This window comes from Schistocerca americana, chromosome 1 (genome assembly GCF_021461395.2).
Source record: "Schistocerca americana isolate TAMUIC-IGC-003095 chromosome 1, iqSchAmer2.1, whole genome shotgun sequence".
NCBI classification, from domain to species: domain Eukaryota; kingdom Metazoa; phylum Arthropoda; class Insecta; order Orthoptera; family Acrididae; genus Schistocerca; species Schistocerca americana.
The window spans coordinates 315,789,454-315,812,050 of record NC_060119.1 but is presented as its reverse complement, the minus strand read 5'-3'; the positions used below and the strand labels follow the sequence as shown (position 1 = coordinate 315,812,050).

General features: G+C 38.3%; 1 protein-coding gene across 1 annotated transcript in view; it reads right to left on the bottom strand.

The window, feature by feature from the left end:
• Positions 1–206: 206 nt before the first annotated feature.
• LOC124596764 (another transcription unit protein) overlaps positions 207–22,597 on the bottom strand; it is a 57,639-nt gene continuing 35,248 nt past the window's right edge. The window contains exons 6-10 of the mRNA XM_047135894.1: positions 10,374–10,576; positions 10,091–10,253; positions 9,590–9,805; positions 7,147–7,345; positions 207–3,182 (exon numbers count right to left, since the gene is read on the bottom strand). Coding sequence (XP_046991850.1) covers positions 2,953–3,182; positions 7,147–7,345; positions 9,590–9,805; positions 10,091–10,253; positions 10,374–10,576 — 1,011 coding nt within the window. The 3' untranslated portion in view covers positions 207–2,952. The remainder of the gene's footprint in view (positions 3,183–7,146; positions 7,346–9,589; positions 9,806–10,090; positions 10,254–10,373; positions 10,577–22,597) is intronic.

Below are 22,597 nucleotides of genomic sequence, written 5' to 3'. Positions count from 1 at the left end.
TTTGGTATGTTAGCTAAAGTTCATATGCAGCAACCATTTAATGTGCACCACATGCAAAATCATAGCAACCCCTATTTTTCATTGCAAACTTTTTTGAGTTTCATGCAGTACGTTACTCCCATGTAAATATCATAATATTTATGAACATTAATGAAATGATGGGCACATCATCATGGACCTGACATATAAAGCTACAAGTAAAGCAATTTTTTTTTTTTTTTTTTTTTTTTACTGAACACATTCTGTTACATCCTTTAAGAAAGATCGCATCTTGTGTGTCTTGATTCTAACATTGACGACCGGCCGAAAGGGAGCAAACACTATTGGCCTCCCCTTTCAAATAAACTCGTCCAGTGCTTTGGATAAAAACTGATCACTGAGCATTGGGCATCATAACCTGTGTGGACTCTACGCATTCATCACATGCCTAGGCTGCATGCCTGCTACCCCTCCCTTCCACATTTCTACTCTGCAAACTTGCTGCCTCCCTCAAAGTCACTAGCCACCCAACCCCAACCCCTCTTCTTGCCTACCGCTTCTCTCTCCTTCCACTCCACCTGACAACAATGCAATCCCAGCATTGTATCCAGCTGGCATGGTGAGTGCACGCTTTTTGTGTGTGTGTTACAACACAAAGCTTCAGAAAACAATATCCAAAATAAGAATCGAAGAACAAGTTAGTAGTTTTCTGACCCTTAGGTTGATTCTACTTGAACTGCACATGCACACTCGTCATATGTAAAGTAGACATCTCCTGAAAGATATATCGATTTCTTAAATGAACTAGTGCCATAAATATTCTATTTTAGAGATAATTTTGCGTAAGGGATATAGAGTCTCATTCTTACTGTTAGTAGTTACAAGTAAATATTTTTTGTTGCAGGGTTACTTCGTGCTGCAGATTTTTGTATCCCTTTTCAGAGTTTATATATCGCATTGTTTGTTTGCTGTTTTGTGCGCAATAATTTCAACTGACCAAATTTGTAAACTTATTAAAAAATAGAATTAAGGTTATAAAGACCTTTAATCCTCACAGTCAACATCGTTAAAGAAGACAATTAACATTTTACACATTTTTCTTTTGCGAGGAAATGATTTTGTCCAGATTTGGTATAATATTCCGGGAGACTGCTAATCTCCAAGAATTTGTCCAATTTTGATCATTAAGTAGTGAACAATTCTTAGTTTTAGCAAGCTTTAAAAGGGAGAAAAAGTGCTTCCAAATACACATGGAACCAAACATTGAGAGAACTTTGGCCGCGTGCATGTGAAAAAAAGAGGATACTTCTCTCATGGAAAACAGCTGTAAACATCATCCAAAATTGTATACGTAAGAAAGCGGTCCTTCAGGTGGGTATTTTACTACAGGTCAATCAGCTCTAGTTGAAACAATTGTGAGACGTCCTCTGCCTGAAGGGAAAACAGGCAAACAAATATACCTAAGGCCGCTTGAAGCTCATTTATCTCTAAAAATCTGTTTTCAAACTCTTCTGATAATTCGCAATGCAATTTAATGCAGCCCAAATATAAAAATTAACTGAAAAGAAGTTTTCCTTGTTGCTGACAATCTGATATACAATAGGAACTTCCTTCTCTGTAATGCTGCTTGAAACTTTCTTTTAGTTCTTCAAGCCTTGACAGGTGTTCCTTTTGTACAAATTTTCTAACTGATCTTTGTGACAGGTATTAAATTGCCATTTAATAGAGTACTTTTTTTAAATACATGAGGTTTTGATGACATAATAAACATTTGGCATGATTTTGGACAGCAGTACAAAAGAAATTAATTTCTCACTCGGGTTTAAATAGTGCAAACATGCTGCTCCTCTTTTTTGTTTGCTGCTGTTGACCATCCATATCGATCCACTGTAACCTTATGACTGTTGACTGATGGCTTTGTGTCGTATCAATGCTTTTGACCTCTGCTGGCGAGGCAGTCTGTCTTCCGTACGAAGTGCACTTACAGCAGCATGGCGAGGCGCGGCGAGCAGACCGCACTGTCAGCTAAGCGACATGACTTGGCCACTGCAACAACATACGAATTCGACCAGGGTGCTGGCCTCGGGCGATTGCAGGTGCTAGCGCCCCAGGGGCACAGTTTGGATGAGCCTGCTCTAGCTTAATAAAGGATTTGTTCCAAAAGCTAGCAAGATTCCTTTCTCTCTTGTGTGAGCCTGTCAACAAGACAACCCTTCTCCTATTCGGTGGGTGGTGTCCTTTAACCCTCTATTATTTACATTCTATCTGACGTTCCCTACATGTTTCGATCTACAAGAATGTGTCATTGTGAACAGATGGTGCTCTGAATCTGTAGAACCCACAGTCGCCTGTATGAAGTAAAATTGACCGAACGAAAAATATTCAGTAGTATGACAAACTAGGAGTATGCTTCCAACATTCTGTAAATTTTGCGATACTTATCCAACACTGCACTGCAATTGGTACAACTACCATCTTTTCACAAGCTCTACTGTGGGATAAAATATTCTGAATGAAAACAATCAAGTATGGTATGACATTCAGAAACCAATGCAAATCATTAACGGGGCACATTAATATGCTTCACGACATGCTTATACAAATATAGTAAATAAATAAAAACAATAGTTATCACATTCCTAGCAATTCAGATTTTACCATAATGTCATTTGTGGACTTTCAGCAAGATAGTCAGATAACTTGGAAATTAAAATACCACAGACAAAAGTTTATCAAATATAACTTAAACACTGATCACAGTAATACAGTGTGAAACAACACAAGCACTAAGGTCAAAACAGTTATTAGCCTATACCTCACACAAAGGTACCAATCAATAATTCTCATTTTGTGTCTTTTAAAGTCAATGTATTTCACATGGTCCTTTGGCACTAATCTGCTGCCCATCTCAAGTTCACCCTCACTTAAAATTATATACAAACAAGAATTTGCACTTGCTTCACTGTTACAAAGTTAATCATCATCAGCGGCACTTCCACCAGACTGGTCTTCATCCTTATTGTTTTGCTGCTCTTCACCTCCAGACCCAGAACTAGATCCAGAGGCTTGTTCAGATCCTGATGCCGACTGTTCTGATTCCTCATCTGAATCTTTAAGTGCTTTAGCCTTATCCAACTTCTTTGCTCGCCTGGCTTCAAAATCTGATCCTTCTTCATCAGATGAATATATTGGCGGTTTATCGGCTGAGAAAAAAGTTTAAGTTATTAGGTCTTTTTTAGAATATCACTCAAGTACATACAGGGTGACAACTATTGAACTAAAATGTAAGTTAGTTACAATCTATGGTATGCACACACTTTATTCAACATGTAAACATCACTACAGATATTTGGATTATGGTTATCACATGTTCGATATGCCTGCCATCATTGGTGATGATATGGTGCAGCCGAATAGTGAAATTCTGTATGACCTGCTAAAGTATCAGAACATCGATGCTGTGGATGACCTCCTGAATAGCTGTTTCCAGCTTAGCAATGGGGGTTATTGCTGTAAACCATGTCTTTAAAATAACCCCACAAAAAAGAGTTACATGTGTTCACATCCGGAGAATACAGCAGCCAATCGAGGCCCGTGCGAGTGGCCTCTGGGTACCCAATAGCCAGAATGCGGTCCCCAAAGTGCTCCTCGAGGACATGAAACTCTCTCCTGCTTCGATAGGGTTGCACTCTGTCTTGCATGAACCACATTTTGTCGAAATCAGATCACTTTGGACAATGTAGATGAAATCATATTCCAAAACCTTCACGCTCTTTGGAAAGAAGATCATGTGAAATGCTTTTGTTGCAGCTAAGACTTTAGTTCATTGTTCACACATGTGGCATGGCCACATGGTGAAGATGGACAACAAGTGATGAATATGTTACTTCGGAAGAAGACATTATAGTTGATGACAATAACTGTGTAGGGTTAAAATGACAACGTAATTCGGAAAGGTGGAAACAGAATGTTGCTAAGAAGCTTCAAAATTATGGCAAAATGTACATATCTGTACGCACAAGAATAAAAATATCAGCCAAGTAGCTCAAGCCAGTTGAATCATGTTTGTTCATTTTTCTTTGCCATATCTTCAAGTGAACAAAGTTTAGTATTATACAGTTCTGCTTATTTTTATATCATAGTCTATGTTTGTTACAACCTATTCTAGGTGCAGTCAAAGTTTACAAATCGATCAACAGAAACAACTGTTTGTTGCATTTTGGGATAGTAGTGACACAGTACTTCAGGATGTGATCTTGATCGGATACATATCAAAACAAGAAAAACATACTACATCTCTCAATCCTGAAGCACAAAAAGGAACTATTATTGGATGTATACCACAAAACATAATGGATTTGTAAAATAGTTTGCCAGAAATTTTTACTACCTGTGCTGCAGATTTCTGAAACGAGGCCGAGATCAGATAGGCATGTTATGTTAAGACTGACGTATCCATGTCACAAATATTGTTTTAAGGTCTGTAATATTTTCTTCAATAATATGATCCAATAAAAATTGTTTGGGTTGGTTCTATTATGTTCCAGGTGCTATTCCTGAAGACAAAAGGGGTAAATACCACAACTGGCCCAATAAGATAGAAAAAAAGTTTGGCATCTTGTTGAAGAACATTGGTCCCAGTTCCCTCATAAGGAGTCCCACTACAGCAGTGCCAGAACCAAAAGGATGTATTTTGATAATCCTGAATTAACTGTTCATAAACTTTATACGTGCTTTAGGCAACATGTTTTTGAGTTAGAGGGGAAACCACTCAAAATGAAGTACAGCACTTATCACAGGTATTGGAGGGGACACAGTCAATATTCTTTTAGGCAACCGAGATCAGATGGTGCGATTTTTGTGCTGAGTGTGATGTGAGTTTGGCAAAAACTCCTGATGACCAATGTAAGTCATGTGCCAAAGCATATCAATCTTTGAAGGCAGATTTAATGGAAGAAATTAAATCTGTCTCCGACGATAGGATTTTTTTCTAGAATTTGATTATGCCCCGAACTTGCCTATACCTAAATTAAATGTAAATCACAGTTTCACGTATGACTTCTTTGGCTGCATAATTTTAATATTCATTGCCTTAATGATGTTACTACAATTTCTAGGAAATAGAAGAAAGAAAAAACCCAGTCTGTGAGTTCGTGTTTGTATGATTTTATTCAGAAAATGTTGGCCATATATGTGAATGTGAAGAAAACTGTGTTTTTCCGATTGATGTGGTGGACAAAACAAGAATATTACTGTCGTTATGTTTTCATCATGGTTGGCCAAACATCTTAAGATTGAAATTGAACATATCTTCCCCGTTAGGAGTTACTCCTACAAGCAATGCGACCGAAATTTTGGAAAATATGGTACGCTGCTAAAGAGGGTTGAAAATATAGAAGTTCCTACTGAATATGTGACAATGATGGAATAATGTAGAGCGTAATATGGTACGCTGGTAAAGAGGGTTGAAAATATAGAAGTTCCTACTGAATATGTGAAAATGATGGAATAATGTAGAGTGTACCCCAAACCATTCAATGTAATTAATGCTGCTTCCCTGATAAAAAACCGGTCAAAGGCTCTTGCTCCAATGTTTTTTAAGAGACCACGTGCCAACGGTTACAGATTTAGCATTCAGAAATAATGTTGTCCACACTACTCTCCAACGGGTGTGGTATCAGGATCACATATACTCTAGTATATCAACCATTTACTATTTTCAATATAATGGAAGGAAACATTCCACGTGGGAAAAATTATATATAAAAACAAAGATGAGGTGACTTACCGAACAAAAGCGCTGGCAGGTCGATAGACACACAAACAAACACAAACATACACACAAAATTCAAGCTTCCATTCATGGACACAGGCAGACAGTGTTTGTTGGTAATGAGGATCACCCTGTGGCTAAACATGCCTTGGTGCACAGCCAGCACATCTTGGCACAGTGTTACACCGTCCGGGTTATCTGGATACTTCCCACCAACACCAACCTATCCGAACTCCGGAGATGGGAACTTGCCCTTCAGTATATCCTCTCTTCTCGTCATCCGCCAGGCCTCAATCTCCGCTAATTTCAAGTTGCCGCCACTCATACCTCACCTGTCTTTCAACAACTTCTTTGCCTCTACACTTCTGCCTCGACTGACATCTCTGCCCAAACTCTTTGTCTTTAAATATGTCTGCTTGTGTCTGTATGTGTGGATGGATATGTACGTGTGTGCGAGTGTATACCTGTCCTTTTTTCCCCCTAAGGTAAGTCTTTCCGCTCCCGGGATTGGAATGACTCCTTACCCTCTCCCTTAAAACCCACTTCCTTTCGTCTTCCCCTCTCCTTTCCTCTTTCCTGATGAGGCAACAGTTTGTTGCGAAAGCTTGAATTTTGTGTGTATGTTTGTGTTTGTTTGTGTGTCTATCGACCTGCCAGCGCTTTTGTTCGGTAAGTCACCTCATCTTTGTTTTTATATATAATTTACTATTTTCAATCGTAGTTCCCCTTTTCTAAGTTTCACTGACCTTAATTTGAGAAATGAGCCTAAACCAGTAGCAAATATTGCTAAAAAAAAAAAAAAAAAAAAAAAAAAAAAGAGATGTATTATCATTATGTAAATTTTTGAAACCACAAAATGGTGAGTGGCTTTCTTGTGTCCTAAACACGGAATGTGTGATTAATGATGTCCCAAATAACAAAGCAGATGATGTATCAGAATTTGAGGACTAAAGATTGTGCAGTAACCCTAAAAACATTAGAGCGAGAACATTTGTAAAACAAAGAGGCTGAATGATATATATTCTATGCAATAACAGCATTAATTGAGTTGCTATAAATGTCAATATTTATATCTGTATCATTAAATATGACCGGATGTTTTGCCAAAACACTACACATTTGCATATTCTTGACAATAAATCTGTCTCTCAGTGTGTTGGTGTTGTATTAAATGATTCCTATACTTTCAAAACTTTGAGGCCATTTATCTTAATATGGCGTTTTTCCACTAATGCTCTTGTTGCACACATGTACTCAGTTGTCACCCTGTATATCACAAAAATATCTTTGTGGCACTTCTGAATGAATTTTAAAACACTAGGTACTCCACAAATTTCTGTATAAAACAAAGGCATTCAAAGAATTCAGTCAAGACTATTGTTGAGGATAGATACCTTTTGCTGATGCACCACCTTTCTTGTACTTGCTTTTAATGGCAGCAAGAGAAATGGCTCCTTCATCTTCAGAACCTTCTTCTTCACGATTATCTGGCTCCAGGTAACTTGTGCTTAGACCTCGAGTGGCTCCTCTTTCTCGTATCCTCTTCTGCTTACTCTCTCTACGCATTGAAGCGCGAAGACGTTCCTCTTCTTTCTGTTAGAGAAAACAATAATAAAATTCATAATTAATACAAATGTAGAACTACTGTAGGATACAGGGTGCAACAGTATTTAAAATTGCCTATAGGGCATAATTAACACAAAAGGAGAAATTTGCTCACTTTCACAATGTCTTTTTCCCTTCCGCTCCTTTAACAAATAATGAACATCCCAGAGAACCAACACAAACGCAGAATACCGCTGTTAACTTATCCCCTATCTTACTCACTATTTATTTAAATTTTATGTTCTTCATAAAAAAGGTCTTTTCTGTCTCTCAATGGGCTAGCTATTCTCCAGTCTCTCAGTTCTCAACTTTCTTTGTCTGACTCACCCTTCCCATTGATTGTCTGCTGATGTTGGTTTATTTTGTCTTTGACTTTCTTGATTTTGTCTCTCTTGTTTTCGAAAGCTTATATTATAATTCATTGTTCACTCATGTTTTCCTTGATTTCTGTAAGTCATTTCTCTTGCTGTTCCACAATTCCTAATTCCTTTATATAAAAATTAAAGAAGTACCCCCACACACTGTGTGTTATAGTGAACATGTCAGATCAGTGGGCTAATACATAACAACAAAAATCTACGAGTACACAGGACACTATTGCAAAAGCAATAAAGAAAGCACACCAGATTTAAAAGAACACAAAACCTCCAAGAACGGCAATGTTTTACAGAAGCTCAAAATTTAGCACAGACCTCAATACTAGATGCTTTTAATAGTTTCCACACACAAACTCTGTCTCAAAACATGGCAGAAAATGAAAATGAGTCATATGCAAAGCATGCTGGTGGCAACACACAATCAATACCTCACTGTGCGACAGTAATGGAGACGGAAAATACAGTTTTTGGAGTCTCAATCTGGCATAAATTTTTAATGTTGTCATTCCATTCTACACTTGCCGATATTTGCAACTGTGAATAATTTCCTGTAACCTCACAAAATTTCAAGGTTGTCAGCGCAATTAAACACACAGGGATTACAAAAACAAACTTAAATTGCAGCAGTGTCCACCCCGACAGCTGAATGGTGTGCTGTCCTAAGGGGTCCGGGTTTGATTCCCGGTTGGGTTGGGTATTTTCTCCGCTCCGGGACTGGGTGCTGTGTTGTCTTCATCGTCATTTCATCCCCATCTGGTGCGCAGGTCACCCAATGTGGCGTCGAATGTAATAAGACCTGCACCAAGGCGGCCAGACCTGACCCGTAAGGGGCCTCCCAGCCAATGACGCCAAACGCTCATTTCCATTGCTGCAATCACTTGGAAAATCTTGTGGGATAGGCAAATCAAAGACTGTGTTTCATCAAAAGAACACTTAGAAGGTGCAACAACTCTACTAACAAAGCTTGAATGCACTAAGCTTGTCTGTCCTTGACTAGATTACTGCTGAATGATACGGGATCTTACCAGATATGATTGACAGAGGACATCAAAAAGCTCAAGAAAGGGCAGCGTGTTTTATGTTATTGTGAAATAGGGGAGTGTGTGTCACAGGAACGATTAGCAAAGTGGGTTGATAATCAATAAAAATCAATCAATAAAATGTTGCGAAGAGATCTTTTCATGAAATTTCAATCGCCAGTGTTACCCTCTGAATGAAAAAATATTTTGTTTATTCCCACCTACACACCGAGAAATGACCGTTTTAATAAAACAAGAGAAATCAGATTTATGAAAAAGGATAGTTGCTACTCGCCATACAGCAGAGATGCTGAGTCGCAGCACCATTGCAATGAGCAATGGTGCTATGCAGTTACTGCTGTCACATGGTTTCATTTTTCAATGTTTTCTGTTTGATTAAGCCAGTATTATGGCATGAAGTCTCTCTTTCTGATTTTTTCAAGTCAGCTAAGGCATATTTTCTGGTTAAATAGCATGCATGACTTGTGAAATTATAACATTATTTTTCCACTGTGAAGATGATCAATGACCAAACCCAGTTGTGAACAAATATATTGTAAGGCAGCACAGTTTTTACCACGCATTTCTCCAAATATATCAATGTTGTTGACAGTAGCCTGAAAAAATTTGTTACATCGGACAGATTATATTTCATAAGAGATTTGAATTGGTAATCTGCATGGCATACCTAAAACAGAGTAGCTGTATTTGGTTTGGATGTATAATTTATTGATAAGAAAGTAGACTTACAGCTGGCTACCAAAAAAATTGTTATAAACAAGAAAATATACTTTTACACTTAGTGATAACTTACTAAAGTTTGCTAGTATCTTTACCTTTATGAGCTGTCCTTTGTTCTGCTCTGGATCCCAGCCTACTTGAGACAACACTTTAATTCCTGATGTCTTCTGTGAGCGATCAGCTAGAGACAATGTCATCTTACGATGAGTGAATGACTCTGTTGAGTGAGGTCTAAATGTCAGTTTTGTTCTAAATACCGCCTGGCCCTGAAGACCTGTCCCTTGGCGGATAAAGAGATGATTGTGATCACCCTAAAAATGACAACAAACAAATTTACAACACCAGTGGAACACATGGAAGAAGATCAAACAAATACTTGCACATTAACAACTCAGCAATGGAATATATGTACAAGTATGTTTCTAATATTACAATCCATTTCTGTTCTTTGTAGAACCCACCTAAAGACACATTATTTGACCAGGTAATGTATGTTTGAGTAAATAAAAACAAGTACTTTTTCCTTGCAAAACACAGTGGTTCATTAAAAGAGGGCCTTTTAAAAGGGTATATAAGCATTTGTAAAATATTATTACCTGCAATGGTTGCTTGTATACATCAAATATTTCAGATCCCAGATGTAGTGACATACTGCCATCAGACCATCGAATGAATCTTGCATTACTTTCCTTAGTAAGATTACCTTCTTTATCGAAAGTTTGCCTCCAGCGGATGGTGTTCTCCACCTTAAGTTTTAATCTGGTGACAGTAATTACACATGTAGAATCAGTATTAAAGTTTAAAATTGCTCATGTTCTAACAATATTGTCATTTTACAGCCTTCAGCTATTATATGACATGACAATATCAATATCTGACCTTGCTCGCCCTTCTTCATCCAAAGTCTCTTCTTCATCAATTTCATCTTCATATGTTTCCCTGTCAAATGGCCTTGTCTCTACAGACAAGAAGTTGGGTAATTTCACAAAATGAATTTCTCGGCCCAAGTCACACGAAATTTTTGGTATTTCAACATCTATTCTTGTTTCTGGTGGTGGTTCTTCTTCTTTTTCACCTTCATCCTGTGAACATATCAACTACTGTTATAAAAAACACAGATTAAATTTACAAAAACCAGAAATAAAACTGCAGAATTCAGCAGAGAAAAAAAAGTATGGTATCAGTTTTGTTCCAGAAACAATATTGAAGTTTCTGAGGTAATTCAGTTACTAATTTTGACTTAACGCTGAAAATGACATACACAATGGGGAAAAACTTCAGTTTTTCTGCAATGATTGACCAGTAAATACTTGCATCCTCTTTTTTAAATAAGGTAGGTGGTCATAGTTAGGCGCATTCATGTAAATCTCTACATATTCTCAAGGGTGAAAATGATGTGGCATATCAGACTGAATAAATGTGGAGGGCAAGGTAAAAATGTCCTGTCATCAGGGCTCTTGAGACCAATCTGGTAACTAGAAACAACATTATTTAGATTCTCATGCACAAAATTATGCCAGAGAAGAGTTGCACTAACTAGTTGCCTAATGAAGTTCCCTGGTCCATCTTTCATGTGACAAATGAATAACAGTGGTAGCATGTCAAGATAAGCAATTCCAGCCACACTTATTTCTGTAAAGAATAAACATGCCTTTGGGATGTTAGGAAAAAAGGGAAGGAGTATCAAACTCACTGCATAATGTCACCAAGATTTCTTGAAATCTAAATATGGCTGTTAACCCTTATATTAAAATGAAATGTTGTTACATCACTTGTGATAATTTACTCAAGGAAGTCCTACTTAAACAGCAATAATTGATTTGCTACCTTGACATGTGAACTGTGGTCAGTGGATTTTAGAACTGGAAATGATATGAACACTGTTGCTTATGTGTAACTGGTATCCACACCTGAACACAATCACATGTGGAAAGAGTGAAGTGTCACAATAACATACTTGACTAATGTACTGTGTTCAGAGATTTGGAGATTGGTATGCCCATGCAATGTTGCACCTCCTGTCACCATACCACATAATACAGCTAGGATCATGTTCCATAATTGGAACACTATCATTTCGGGAGTCCAGGTGTTATGGTGTGGGGAGCCAAAATGTTGCATGGGCATACCTACCACCAAATATCTGAACACTGTACACTCACCAATCAGTATTATTGTAACACTGTACTCTTTCCCCAAGTACAGCTTTCCAGGAGTGCATTTGGCCCTAATTTCATTCTTATGGATGACAATGTGTGACCGCATCGAATTGTGCAGATGGAGAAACTACTGGAAAGAAAAGATATTTGGTGGATGGACAGTCCTGCCTGTTCCACAGAATTAAATCATATTGAGCAGCTTGTGGAACGTGTTGGGAGACATTCTGCACTATGTCCACATGCACCAATGACTTTCCAGCATTTGTGAACCACATTGATACCGCATTTACACAAATCTAAGCCACACTCGAATCTAAGCTGCACCTGAAAAATGAGACTCAAAATCAAGGAAAAAAAAATTTCCCGAATCTAAGCCGCACCTGAAATTTGAGACTCGAAAGTCAAGGGGAGAGAAAAGTTTTAGGCCGCACCTCCAAATCGAAACAAAGTTGATCCATTGTAATATGAGAGACAATTTAGGTTGAATGAATGACGAGACAGCCACAGTAGTTTGGTTTGAGTCGTAAGCTTACCAGTTAAACTTTACCAGGTAGCCATTGCTATGCATCAGGCGCTCCGCACGTATTTATATGGGTACCCTTCCTTTTTCACGTGCTTCGTCTGGTTTGAATTGATTGCTTATTTTTCATTGATCTGATAAGTGCCGTTCTCTCTGTTATAGGTGTTTATGTCACTCTAAGCTGAAAATGCATTACTGTACTGTGTCATGCATTGTTTGTCACATTCGGATAATGAGTGTTTAGGACCTGTCGCCACTCGCGGCATGGCATGCTTTTTGCTTTTGTGCACGCTACTGCCACTTACAACTAAAAAAAAAAAAACAACAGAGAGAGGGAGAGGGAGAGGGAGAGGGAGGGGGAGAGAGAGAGAGAGAGAGAGAGAGAGAGAGAGAGAGAGAGAGAGAGAGAGAGGAATCGACTCATTAGCAAAACAATGGCAAGAGAGTCCTATTTGTTGTTACTTACACCGCTGCTTTCTTTGATAACGATCAACAAGAACTAAATAATAGACTGCATATAATAGAAGATGTTCTGAACGAGAGTTTAGTGAAAATTTTTCTCAGTTTGAAAATCTTTGCAGGTGCCTCTTTAGTACATTACATTCTGCACAGAAATTAAGAGTCATCTTAGATTTAAAAATCTAGTCAATTGCCGTGATTCATTTCTGACTGTATCACTATTAGGCATAAGAATAATATGAATATAAACATGACATGATATGTATATTCTTCCACGTTTGCTGTTGTCTCACTATAGTTTCGTAGTTTATTAGGCAGACAGGATTCAAATGAGATAGCAGCAAACATCAAACAATATATGGCAAACTGTTTATATTCGTATTATTCTTATGGTGAAGATAATACTGCATGTGATTCACGATTCATAAAAGTTCCTATTAGCAACCATCTCTTCTCAGAGGTAGGAAAAAATTCAGAATGTAGAGTTGGCCATATTAACAAACATCCCAAACAGTCTTGCCAGTCGGATTTTCGTAGTACACTGAAATGCTGCTACATTCGAAGATGAACAATACAGAATTTGTAGTTACTTCTTTGGATAATGTATGAAAATGCAGTGGTCGAAACTCAGGGCGGAGAAAAAAGCTTGTCTTCCACTTTTCTTTTTAAATTTATTTACTGACACAGAGGTTTTGGCGCCAGTATTTATCTTTGTGCATGAAAAGCATGCCTGTGTAGCACTACATATATTCGACGGCAGAAGTTAGTTGTGGTGGCACCTACCAACATTTTTCAGAACTTCCGCTTGCTTTGCACTCGATTCTAAGCAGCAGGTGGTCTTTTGGATTACAAAAACGAGAAAAAAAGTGCGGCTTACATTCGAAAAAATACGGTATGTTGCAGAGCATGAATTCCATACATGGCGATCCTTGTAAGAACCATGTCCTCCCTTTTGTAATATCCAGAGGACCATCACACACCATGGTCACTTCCTTTTATTCACTGTCTTTGAATAAGTGTCATTTCTGTTCATCTCATCACGTATCTCTTTCAGACTGCAGCAGTTTTTTCTATGAATGGACCACATTTCATCCAGCTATGTTATGTGGCAATGACACATCATGTGAAAATTACTTTCGACCTAAAGTTTTGGACACCATACACACAAATAAAGTGCTAGCTTTCTTTCCACCTACTGCTATACCATTCTTTAAGAGAAGTAGGGACCATTAAAAATCCGATGATCTTGTTATGATTTCTTCTTCTTCTTTTCCTTTCATGTGACATGTAACAAGTTAGAATTGCATTCTAGAACGGCACTCCAACATTAGTCTCTGTTTTTTTTTTGTTTTGTTTGGTGGACAATGCACTATTTACTGCACTTTCCATGCACTCCTTACAAACTGACCCAAAGATTCATGCAATTATTGCCAGCAGTGAACGTAGCGATAAAACAGGAAAAGTTCTAGGATCAATGGAGGATTGAATGTCGAACCTTTGGATCTGTAGTCTGGCAATTAGCCACTTAGTAATTAAGCCAAACAGTTGGAAGGTATGGAGGGAAAAGGTATGACAAGTCAAAATTTTCAGCTGGTACATGAATCACACATCTAAAGAGCAATTGGCAACATACTGCCCACAAAAGACTGCTGGATCAACGCAGCATGCCTTGGGATTGGAAAAAGGCACAGGGTTTTCCAGTCTATGTATACAGTCACAAGACTTATGTGCACAGCTCGCTTAATATAATGGTCCTTGAAATTTGCCATTTCAGGTTTTTGAATATTTCTGTTTTGTTATCCTGCAAGTTAAACAAACCTGTGAGCATTTGTGCTGCCCTTCTTTGTTCTTTTTCAACTTGGTATGGGTTGCACAAAGTTGAACAATTTTCTATGACAGGCAAAGAATGTTTTGTAAAGAAATTTCTTTATACTGCACTTCTCCAGTATCCTACCAATGCACTGATCTCATATCCCTAAAAATTTTTACACACAGATTTTTGTATGAGTTGACTGACTGCAATTGTGAATTATTTGTAAAGAAGTCAAGGATACTACATTTGTGCGTCTTGGAAGTGCATGATTTTATGTTTATGCACATTTAAAGAAAGTTGCAAGCCTTTGAAATCCTATCAAGATCTGACTGGATAGTGTACTGAAAATTATCACTTTGGATTTGTCTAATTATAACTGAATAAAATTAATTTGTCATGTCATATACATTTTGCCTTTATTATCCAAAAGGCATCATCACTGGCATATTTCATAGATGCTGCTCTAGATGTGTTCTTGTTCTGGTTTTAGAGCTCTTCTTTTTCTTCTGCTTACGATGCATACGATTATACTTTTGGTAGTAAATGTTAATGTGGCACTGAGTCAAACGATTTTCTAAATGCATCCCTCTGACTGCCTCGATTTATTAATTTCAAGATGTCATGTGAAAAAAGAATGAGTTGGGTTTCACACGACTGATGTTTAGGGAATCTTTGCTGACTGGTATGGAGAAATCAATGTGTGTGAGATGCTCAGCACTGTCTAAACTATTGATTTAGCTAACCTGAAGAGCATGTCAATAAAGAAGATCATCCAGATACAACATTGTCAGAATCAGCAATTCCTTCCCCCAGTATATATTCACAGTAGCATGTGTAACTATGTCAGTATCATTTACAACATGGGTATCAGACCCACGGCCCACAATACATGTTTTTATGCTCCAGCCACTGAATTGCTAAACAATTTTGTTTTGGTATACATCCAATGATCTCAATGTACTATGAAGAATTGGTCCATCAGTATTTGTTGATTAACGAGTGGGTTTAACGAACACTTACTTTCAGCATCTTCCATCACTGCTTCAGCACAAAAAGCAGAAAAAGGCATACTGAAGCTTTCACTTCCAAGTTTATTGTCTAGCACAGCTAATGAACGTACAAACAGCTGCCAGAAAACAGTATGTTGTATAAATTGATTTATTTGATGCACTTTGATAGAAAACATTTTGCTTTGTACAAACAAAAAAAGGTTCACTATCTAGCAACCCTAGCAATAATGTAACGAGCTGCCAAGAAACAACAGCACTTTATTTGAAGTGATATGTCTGATGTGCATTAACATGAAATATTTCACTTTTAATGAGAAACTGAATGAATTTGTTACACATATTAGTTTGTTAAGTTAGTTAGTGTGTGGTAAGTTACTGGAATAGTTTCTTTCATTTAAAGATTCCATTGCTTTATTAGCCTATTCCCTGCATCCTGCAGCTTTGCCTGCGTACAAGTTTGCCACGTATACTGAACACATCTCCTCCTCCCAATCTCTCTTCCCACCTCCACCTCCACTTCTTCCTTTTCCACCAGCCCACTACCCCTCTACACCTTCCACTTGGCTCATGTATCCCCCCCCCCCCCCCTCCTCCCCCCTCTATCCATCTCAATCTTCCCCAGCCATGCTTACGAGCATGTGCAGCCCCTACAATACAGATCAATAAAGCACATTGATACTAGTACCACAACACACGTCATGCAGGACAGGCTAAATACTGGGGGCTTGAAAATTATTAATCGACCCTGATATACAGGTTGCAATGTAAAGCAGGTCGATACTACTAAAAAACGCAACACACCTGTCATCCAGCGCAGCCTACACGTCAGGGCTCAGAAAAATCATTTCTTGCCTCTGACATGTAGACTGTCCGGCAGAGCAGGTCGATTTGGCAGACCGATACTGTAATGACACAACATGTCTATCATGCAGGGCAGTACCACGGTCTGGAAAAACATGTTTTGGCCTGTATCTCAGCTCCTACTGGAGCTAGGAGGTTATAAACTCCACAGTGCTGATACTTGGCAGGGCTGGTGTTTCTGTGTCAAATTTGGCTGATATCAGTTGAGGGGTTTAAGAGGAGATCCAGACATACACATGTACACACTGCTTTATATATACAACAGGTGTCAAGTGACCATCTCTGTTTCAAAATACACTTGCAAAAAGAATGGGTAATCTGGCAGAAATTTTCCTATTTAAATCAAAGCAAACTCATTTAATCTCAAAGCTATTCTGGTGACTGTGACAAGAGTAAGAACATTTTGGGGATATGTAAATTAGCTGTGTTTCTTTCTGCTTGTAGCACAGATTTAAATACTTTTGAGGAATTATTGGAACTACTATCACTGTATAACATTACTATAGGACAAGATATAATTAACTATGCTTTTTGAACTTAAAAAAGTCAACCACTGTCACAAATTCTATACTTACAGAAGGCACTCCTTTGTATCATTACAGTAAAAGAAGCAAAGAGAAATTTACGATGGGTCAAGGATTCATACACACTGCATTATACACCAAGAGGTATTATGCGCCAAACTAATGAACATGGAAAATTTCGCAAAAACAATTAATTTCATTAATCTTGAGGCTTACATCAGCAACAGCTCTCTGCTTGCTTAAGTGAATATTCCAGTTCGTTCAATTATACTGAGAGATATTGGCTACAATGATTCTTAAATAGCCCTGGAGGACAACACAATAAATATTTTAATTTCTTAATAACTATAGCCCATGATACATGAACAATTTTTTGATGTGACTTGGTTGCAAGTTATATTCTTGCATGGGTGATGTTAACAGAACACTTACAAAATTTAAACCTAAAACTGTAAGGAAAGATCAGATAATTATGAACATGCGCAACCAAATTAATGCATTCAAGTATATTCTTTAAGAAGAGCAGTTTGAGTTTAACTGAAACTATATTGTATCCAATACGTGCATAAATAGTAAGCCCGAGAAGTGAATCTGAACACTGTTTGCAGTTTTGGAAGATGAATTTCTTTGTTTTCTTCAATTTTTTCCAGTAAACATTGAATCGGTACCTAACAACATTCCAACAGAGGTAGTTTAAATCCAATATGATTTTCATTTGAAGGCACGAGAGGGAATAAAGAACTTGTACTTTCTCCTAGCAATCATCGGTGCAATTAGAAAAAGCCAAGAAAGTACTCTCATAACATATAACATAAAACGTACATTTAGATATCTAAAAAAAGTTGAAAGTGAAGAACACATATCATTAAGAATAAAGGTTAAATCGCAGAAAAAATATGCAAATTTTAAAGTTTCCCTGGTAAATTGAATTTTTGAAGGAATGCTAGGCTTGCAGTGGCTTGTCGTCAACTACACTCCACGATATTTCAACTGGCCACTTGCCATTCACCCTAAGGTGACCCATCGAAAACTTATGAAGACATCCTCTGTTTAGAAATATATAGGGTGAGTTACGGACTACTGCCACCTAGAATAACTCCAAAAGTATGATAGTAACTGAAAAGTTTGTGGGACAAATGTTGCATGGAACAACAGGGGCCATAATATGATGTTGGTTTTTTGTTGCTAGGTGGGGTTACTTCAGAGATATGAAGGTCAACTTTGCTTTTTAAATGGGATGCTATAGTTTGGTACTTATTTTTTGATAGCGGCTATCAAGAGGAATCCAATGGTGTGTAACAGTAAGGTCTTTGAAAGTCAATGAAGGTCACAGAGGTTGACTTGAGACATTTTATGCTAGAGACATTATTGCCTATCGTACATATCATATAGCTGAAGTGTATAACAGAGACATTGAAGCTTCATATTTTTTGTCTACAATGCCTCTTACTTCAAGAACTAGAAATCATCGTAAAATCAGTGAATTTGAATCTGTATGTGTCTGGGCTAAAGGTTCAGGCAATTGTGTTAATGTTCGAAGTGATTACCATTGGTAATCTTCTTATCATGGATTGAGTGGTATTCTTTATCACTTCGGCACTTATCGAAGCACATTCTCTGACAATTCTCTCTCGTATATCATGCAAATAGTAAATATTCGCTGAATAAGATTTAGCCATCTAATGTGCCACTGATATGCAAAGAAGATTCGACGGTTTTGCACTACAACACTAGTATTGTCGAATCAAGCGAATGTGAATGATGTATTCCTTCCAAGAATAAGTTGATATGCTTCTCATTTACTGAAAATGCCAACGAAATTCAGTGAGAGCTAGAGACTTATATGCTGAAAGATATCCTCAACATACTCACCCTACATGTCATACGTTTAAATATGTGTATGATAAATTGAGAACAACTGGATCTTTAACGTGTTGGAAACATACCGGGCAAAAGACAGTTAGTAATGAGGAAACGGAAACTGGTACTTTTCCCACTGTGGTTCGAGATCCTTGTGCTAGATCGCGCCAAATCGCAAGGGAATCTGGCATGAGCCAGAGTAGTGTTGTTCGCATTCTGCATTGCCATAAATATCATCCTTACCATACAAGTTTCCACCAAGAATTAACTGGTTTGGATTGTATGCATAGCATTGAATTCTACTGATGGGATCAACTTCAGATTCAGATGGATAACAAGTTTATTAAATTGATTTCATTTACTAACGAGGCTACATTCACAAACCATGGCAATGTTAATTTGCATAACATGCATTATTGGGCAACTGAAAATCCATGTTGGCTGCAGCAAGTTGTACACCAAAAACCATGGTTGGTGAATGTATGGTGTGGGATTCTGGAGGACAGAATTATAGGCCCCTATTTCATCGAAGGAAATCTTAATGGTGTGAAGGACACCACATTCCTGCAAGAAACATTAAGTCTGTTATTGGAAGAAATACCTTTAGGAGAAAGAAACAGAATGTGGTATCAACATGATGTGCGTCCAGCACATTTTTCGCTAAGGGCTAGAAATGAGTTGCAGAGGAAATTCCCAAATCGTTGGACTGGACGCGAAGGAGATGTGTCCTGGCCAGCTCGTTGGCCAGTGACTCACCCTGTATATTGTGAGTATTCTGCGCACATGTCAAGATCATGGTGTCGGACTGAAAATTATGGAGGATTCTTGCTATTTTAAACTAAATATTGTGAACAAAGGGAAAAAATGCTAGAGATTTTGCTGGCATACTCAGCTCTTTATCCAATCCTTGTTTCTTGGTTTTAACCGATAGTGCCCTGTTAATCTGACAGGAAAAGCAAGCTCTTTAGGCAAAGTTTCTGCATCTGAAGTTGAAAGAGTTCTATGTACAAGTGTTTCAAGCTCACTCATTGTTTGTGACATTGGGTAACAATATTACAATTGTGAATAAAAACTGGTATGAGTGGGTTTATGATAAGCTGAGTGCAACAGAGAGCCGTCATTTTTCCATCCAACCAAACTATCCAGGCATCCAGGAAAAGCAGACAACCATCTTTCTCTACTTCCATAGTGAACCGGATGTTCTTATGAGTAGAGTTGAGGTGATGGTAAAAACTCTGTTAATTTATCTTTTACATGAGGCCACACTATGAAAGTACCATCCACATACCTCCAAAATACAGTTAGCTGAAGGGCTGCTGATCCTTGTGTTCTCTCCTCAAAAGGTTGGTAACCAGAGAAGGAGGACCCACAGCATTGCCATCAGCCTGCTCAAAATATTCATGGCTGAACATAAAATAGTTTGAGGGGAGAGTACCAAAACAAACCAGTGATGTCACCTCCAGCAAAGAAGTATGATGTTTCCCTACGTCATGTGTGAGGCTCCTAATCTTGCTTAGTATTGGCAATGAAGGTAGACCTCTTTTATGAGTTTTGGGAAAGCCAAAGAGTCTTGGTGGTATGCAACTACGTGGTCTTAATCTCTTGAGGTAATGAGGAAGAATTCAGGAATTCAGAAGTCTCCTGTTGTGTATGTCCTGTACAATCATAAGCAGAGTCACTTAGTAGACCGTACAATTACCAACATACAAACTACGAGACAACAGTACTTTTGCACTACCTTTATTCACACTCAGTACCACCATGTTGTGATCCTCTCACCGATTTTGTAGTGCAACACTGCACTGAGGAAGAACTTTGGAAAGAGCACATTTTTCTTCTTACGTTTTGTGCAACACCCAAAGGACAACTTGCTGTGCTCTCTTGAAAGCTACATCTCAAAGCAATAACTTAATCTATGTGTAAAAGGCTGCGCTATTAATCACTGAGAGGATTCCGAAATTTTGGTACTGGAAGTCAATAAAGGTAATGCAACAGCACTGTTGTGTCATAGTTCTTATGGTCATAAGATGTATGGTCTACTAACTGATTCTGACTACGGGAAGATGATTACAATCCTACAGGATAGAATGAAATTTTCACTCTACAGCGGAGTGTGCGCTGATATGAAACTTCCTGGGAGATCAAAACTGTGCCGGACTGACTCGAACTCGGGACCTTTGCCTTTCGCGGGCAAGTGCTCTACCAACTGAGCTACCCAAGCACGACTCACGCCCCATCCTCACAGCTTTAATTCCGCCAGTACCTCGTCTCCTACCTTCACACAGTTTTAATCTGCCAGGAAGTTTCAATCCTACAGGATGTGTGCTGCAGGAGACTCCTCACTCCTGAATTAATTCTCATTGCCTCAAGAGATTATAAAGGGGTTAAGAACACATGTCTGCATATCATCAAGAGTTTTTGGGCTTCCTAAAATATATAAAGAAGGTCTACCATTATGACCAACAGCAACTCCACATATGACTTAGCCAAACATCTTGCTTTGACACCATAGGTGGGCAAATGTTCACATCTTTTATGAACCTTGGCTGATTTTGTCAACATTCTGGGGGCATTCTGTTTAGTAGTTTGGACCATTTAGTTAGCTTCGATGACATGTCTCTTTTTACACAGGTCCTCTCACAGATTCTTTGGCATTAATTGGTAATCTGTTTCAGGTGGACATCATTATTTTGTTTTGACAAAATCTCCCCTCAACGTAGGTTTTGTTCACCATGAATCTTTTCAGCAGAGTGACGATGTTGTCATGGGTTGCCCTCTTATCTCCCCTGGTGGCCAACCTTTTTACGGAGGACTTTGCTGAGAGAGCACTAGCATCAGTGACCCTTCAAAGCAACTCTATTTTGGAGATATGTGGGTGTGGTCACAAAAAGAAGATACATTAATGGGGTTTTCACATCCATTCATAAGAATGTCCACTTCACTATGGAATTAGAGGAAGATGGTAGTTCACCTTTCCTGGGTGTTTTGGTTAGACAGAAGAATAATAGCTCTCTGGAACATTTAGTTGCAACTATGAGCACACCAGGAGGACAGGTATACAGAGCTCATACAGTCTCAGATGTAGATAGTTTGCCTACAGAGCTTACCCACCTAAATACAGGGTTCTGAGAAACTGCACATTCTACCAGTTAAAACCAAGAACCAGGAAGTGGATCAAAAGTAGAGCACCTAGCAAAATCTCTAGCTTTTCTTCCACTTGTTGGCAACATTTCCTTTAGAATAGCAAGAATTCTCTATAATTTTTCAGGTGAAAATGGTTTTCCATCTCCACTGAAGACTGCCAATCTACCAGAATCAATGAAGGACAATTTGTTATTGCAGAAGACAGAAATTTACAGAATACCTTGTCAGTATTGTATGGCTTATACAGGCCAGACCTCTCACACTGTGGAAGAACACTGCACCGAGCATCAATGCTACAATTGTATTTTGGAACCAAGTTAGTCTACAGTTTCCAAACATTGTATCTCCACCAAATATTCAGTGAAATTTGATGAAACAATAATTTTGGACACAGTAACATCTTTTTGGGACTCAATTATTAAAGAATCCATGGAAATACACATCACAAAAAATCAGATGCATTGTGACATTGAATATCCTGTTATTTTCATGACTTGCTGTAATTGAAGGCAACACGCTATGCTCATGGCCATGGACACTGAGGATAATCGAGTCCGCAGTTCTGCCAGCGAGGGCACTGCAACCAAGGAGTGTGGTCAGTCTGCAACCATGATCTTGAAGAATGTGTGGATTACTGACAGTGTACTACATATTGCGGAATGGAGGACACCTTCGTCAATCTTTGATAGCTCACATAAGGATGACTAGTAGTGTCCAGTTGAAATATCATGCAGTATAGGTGACGACGACTGC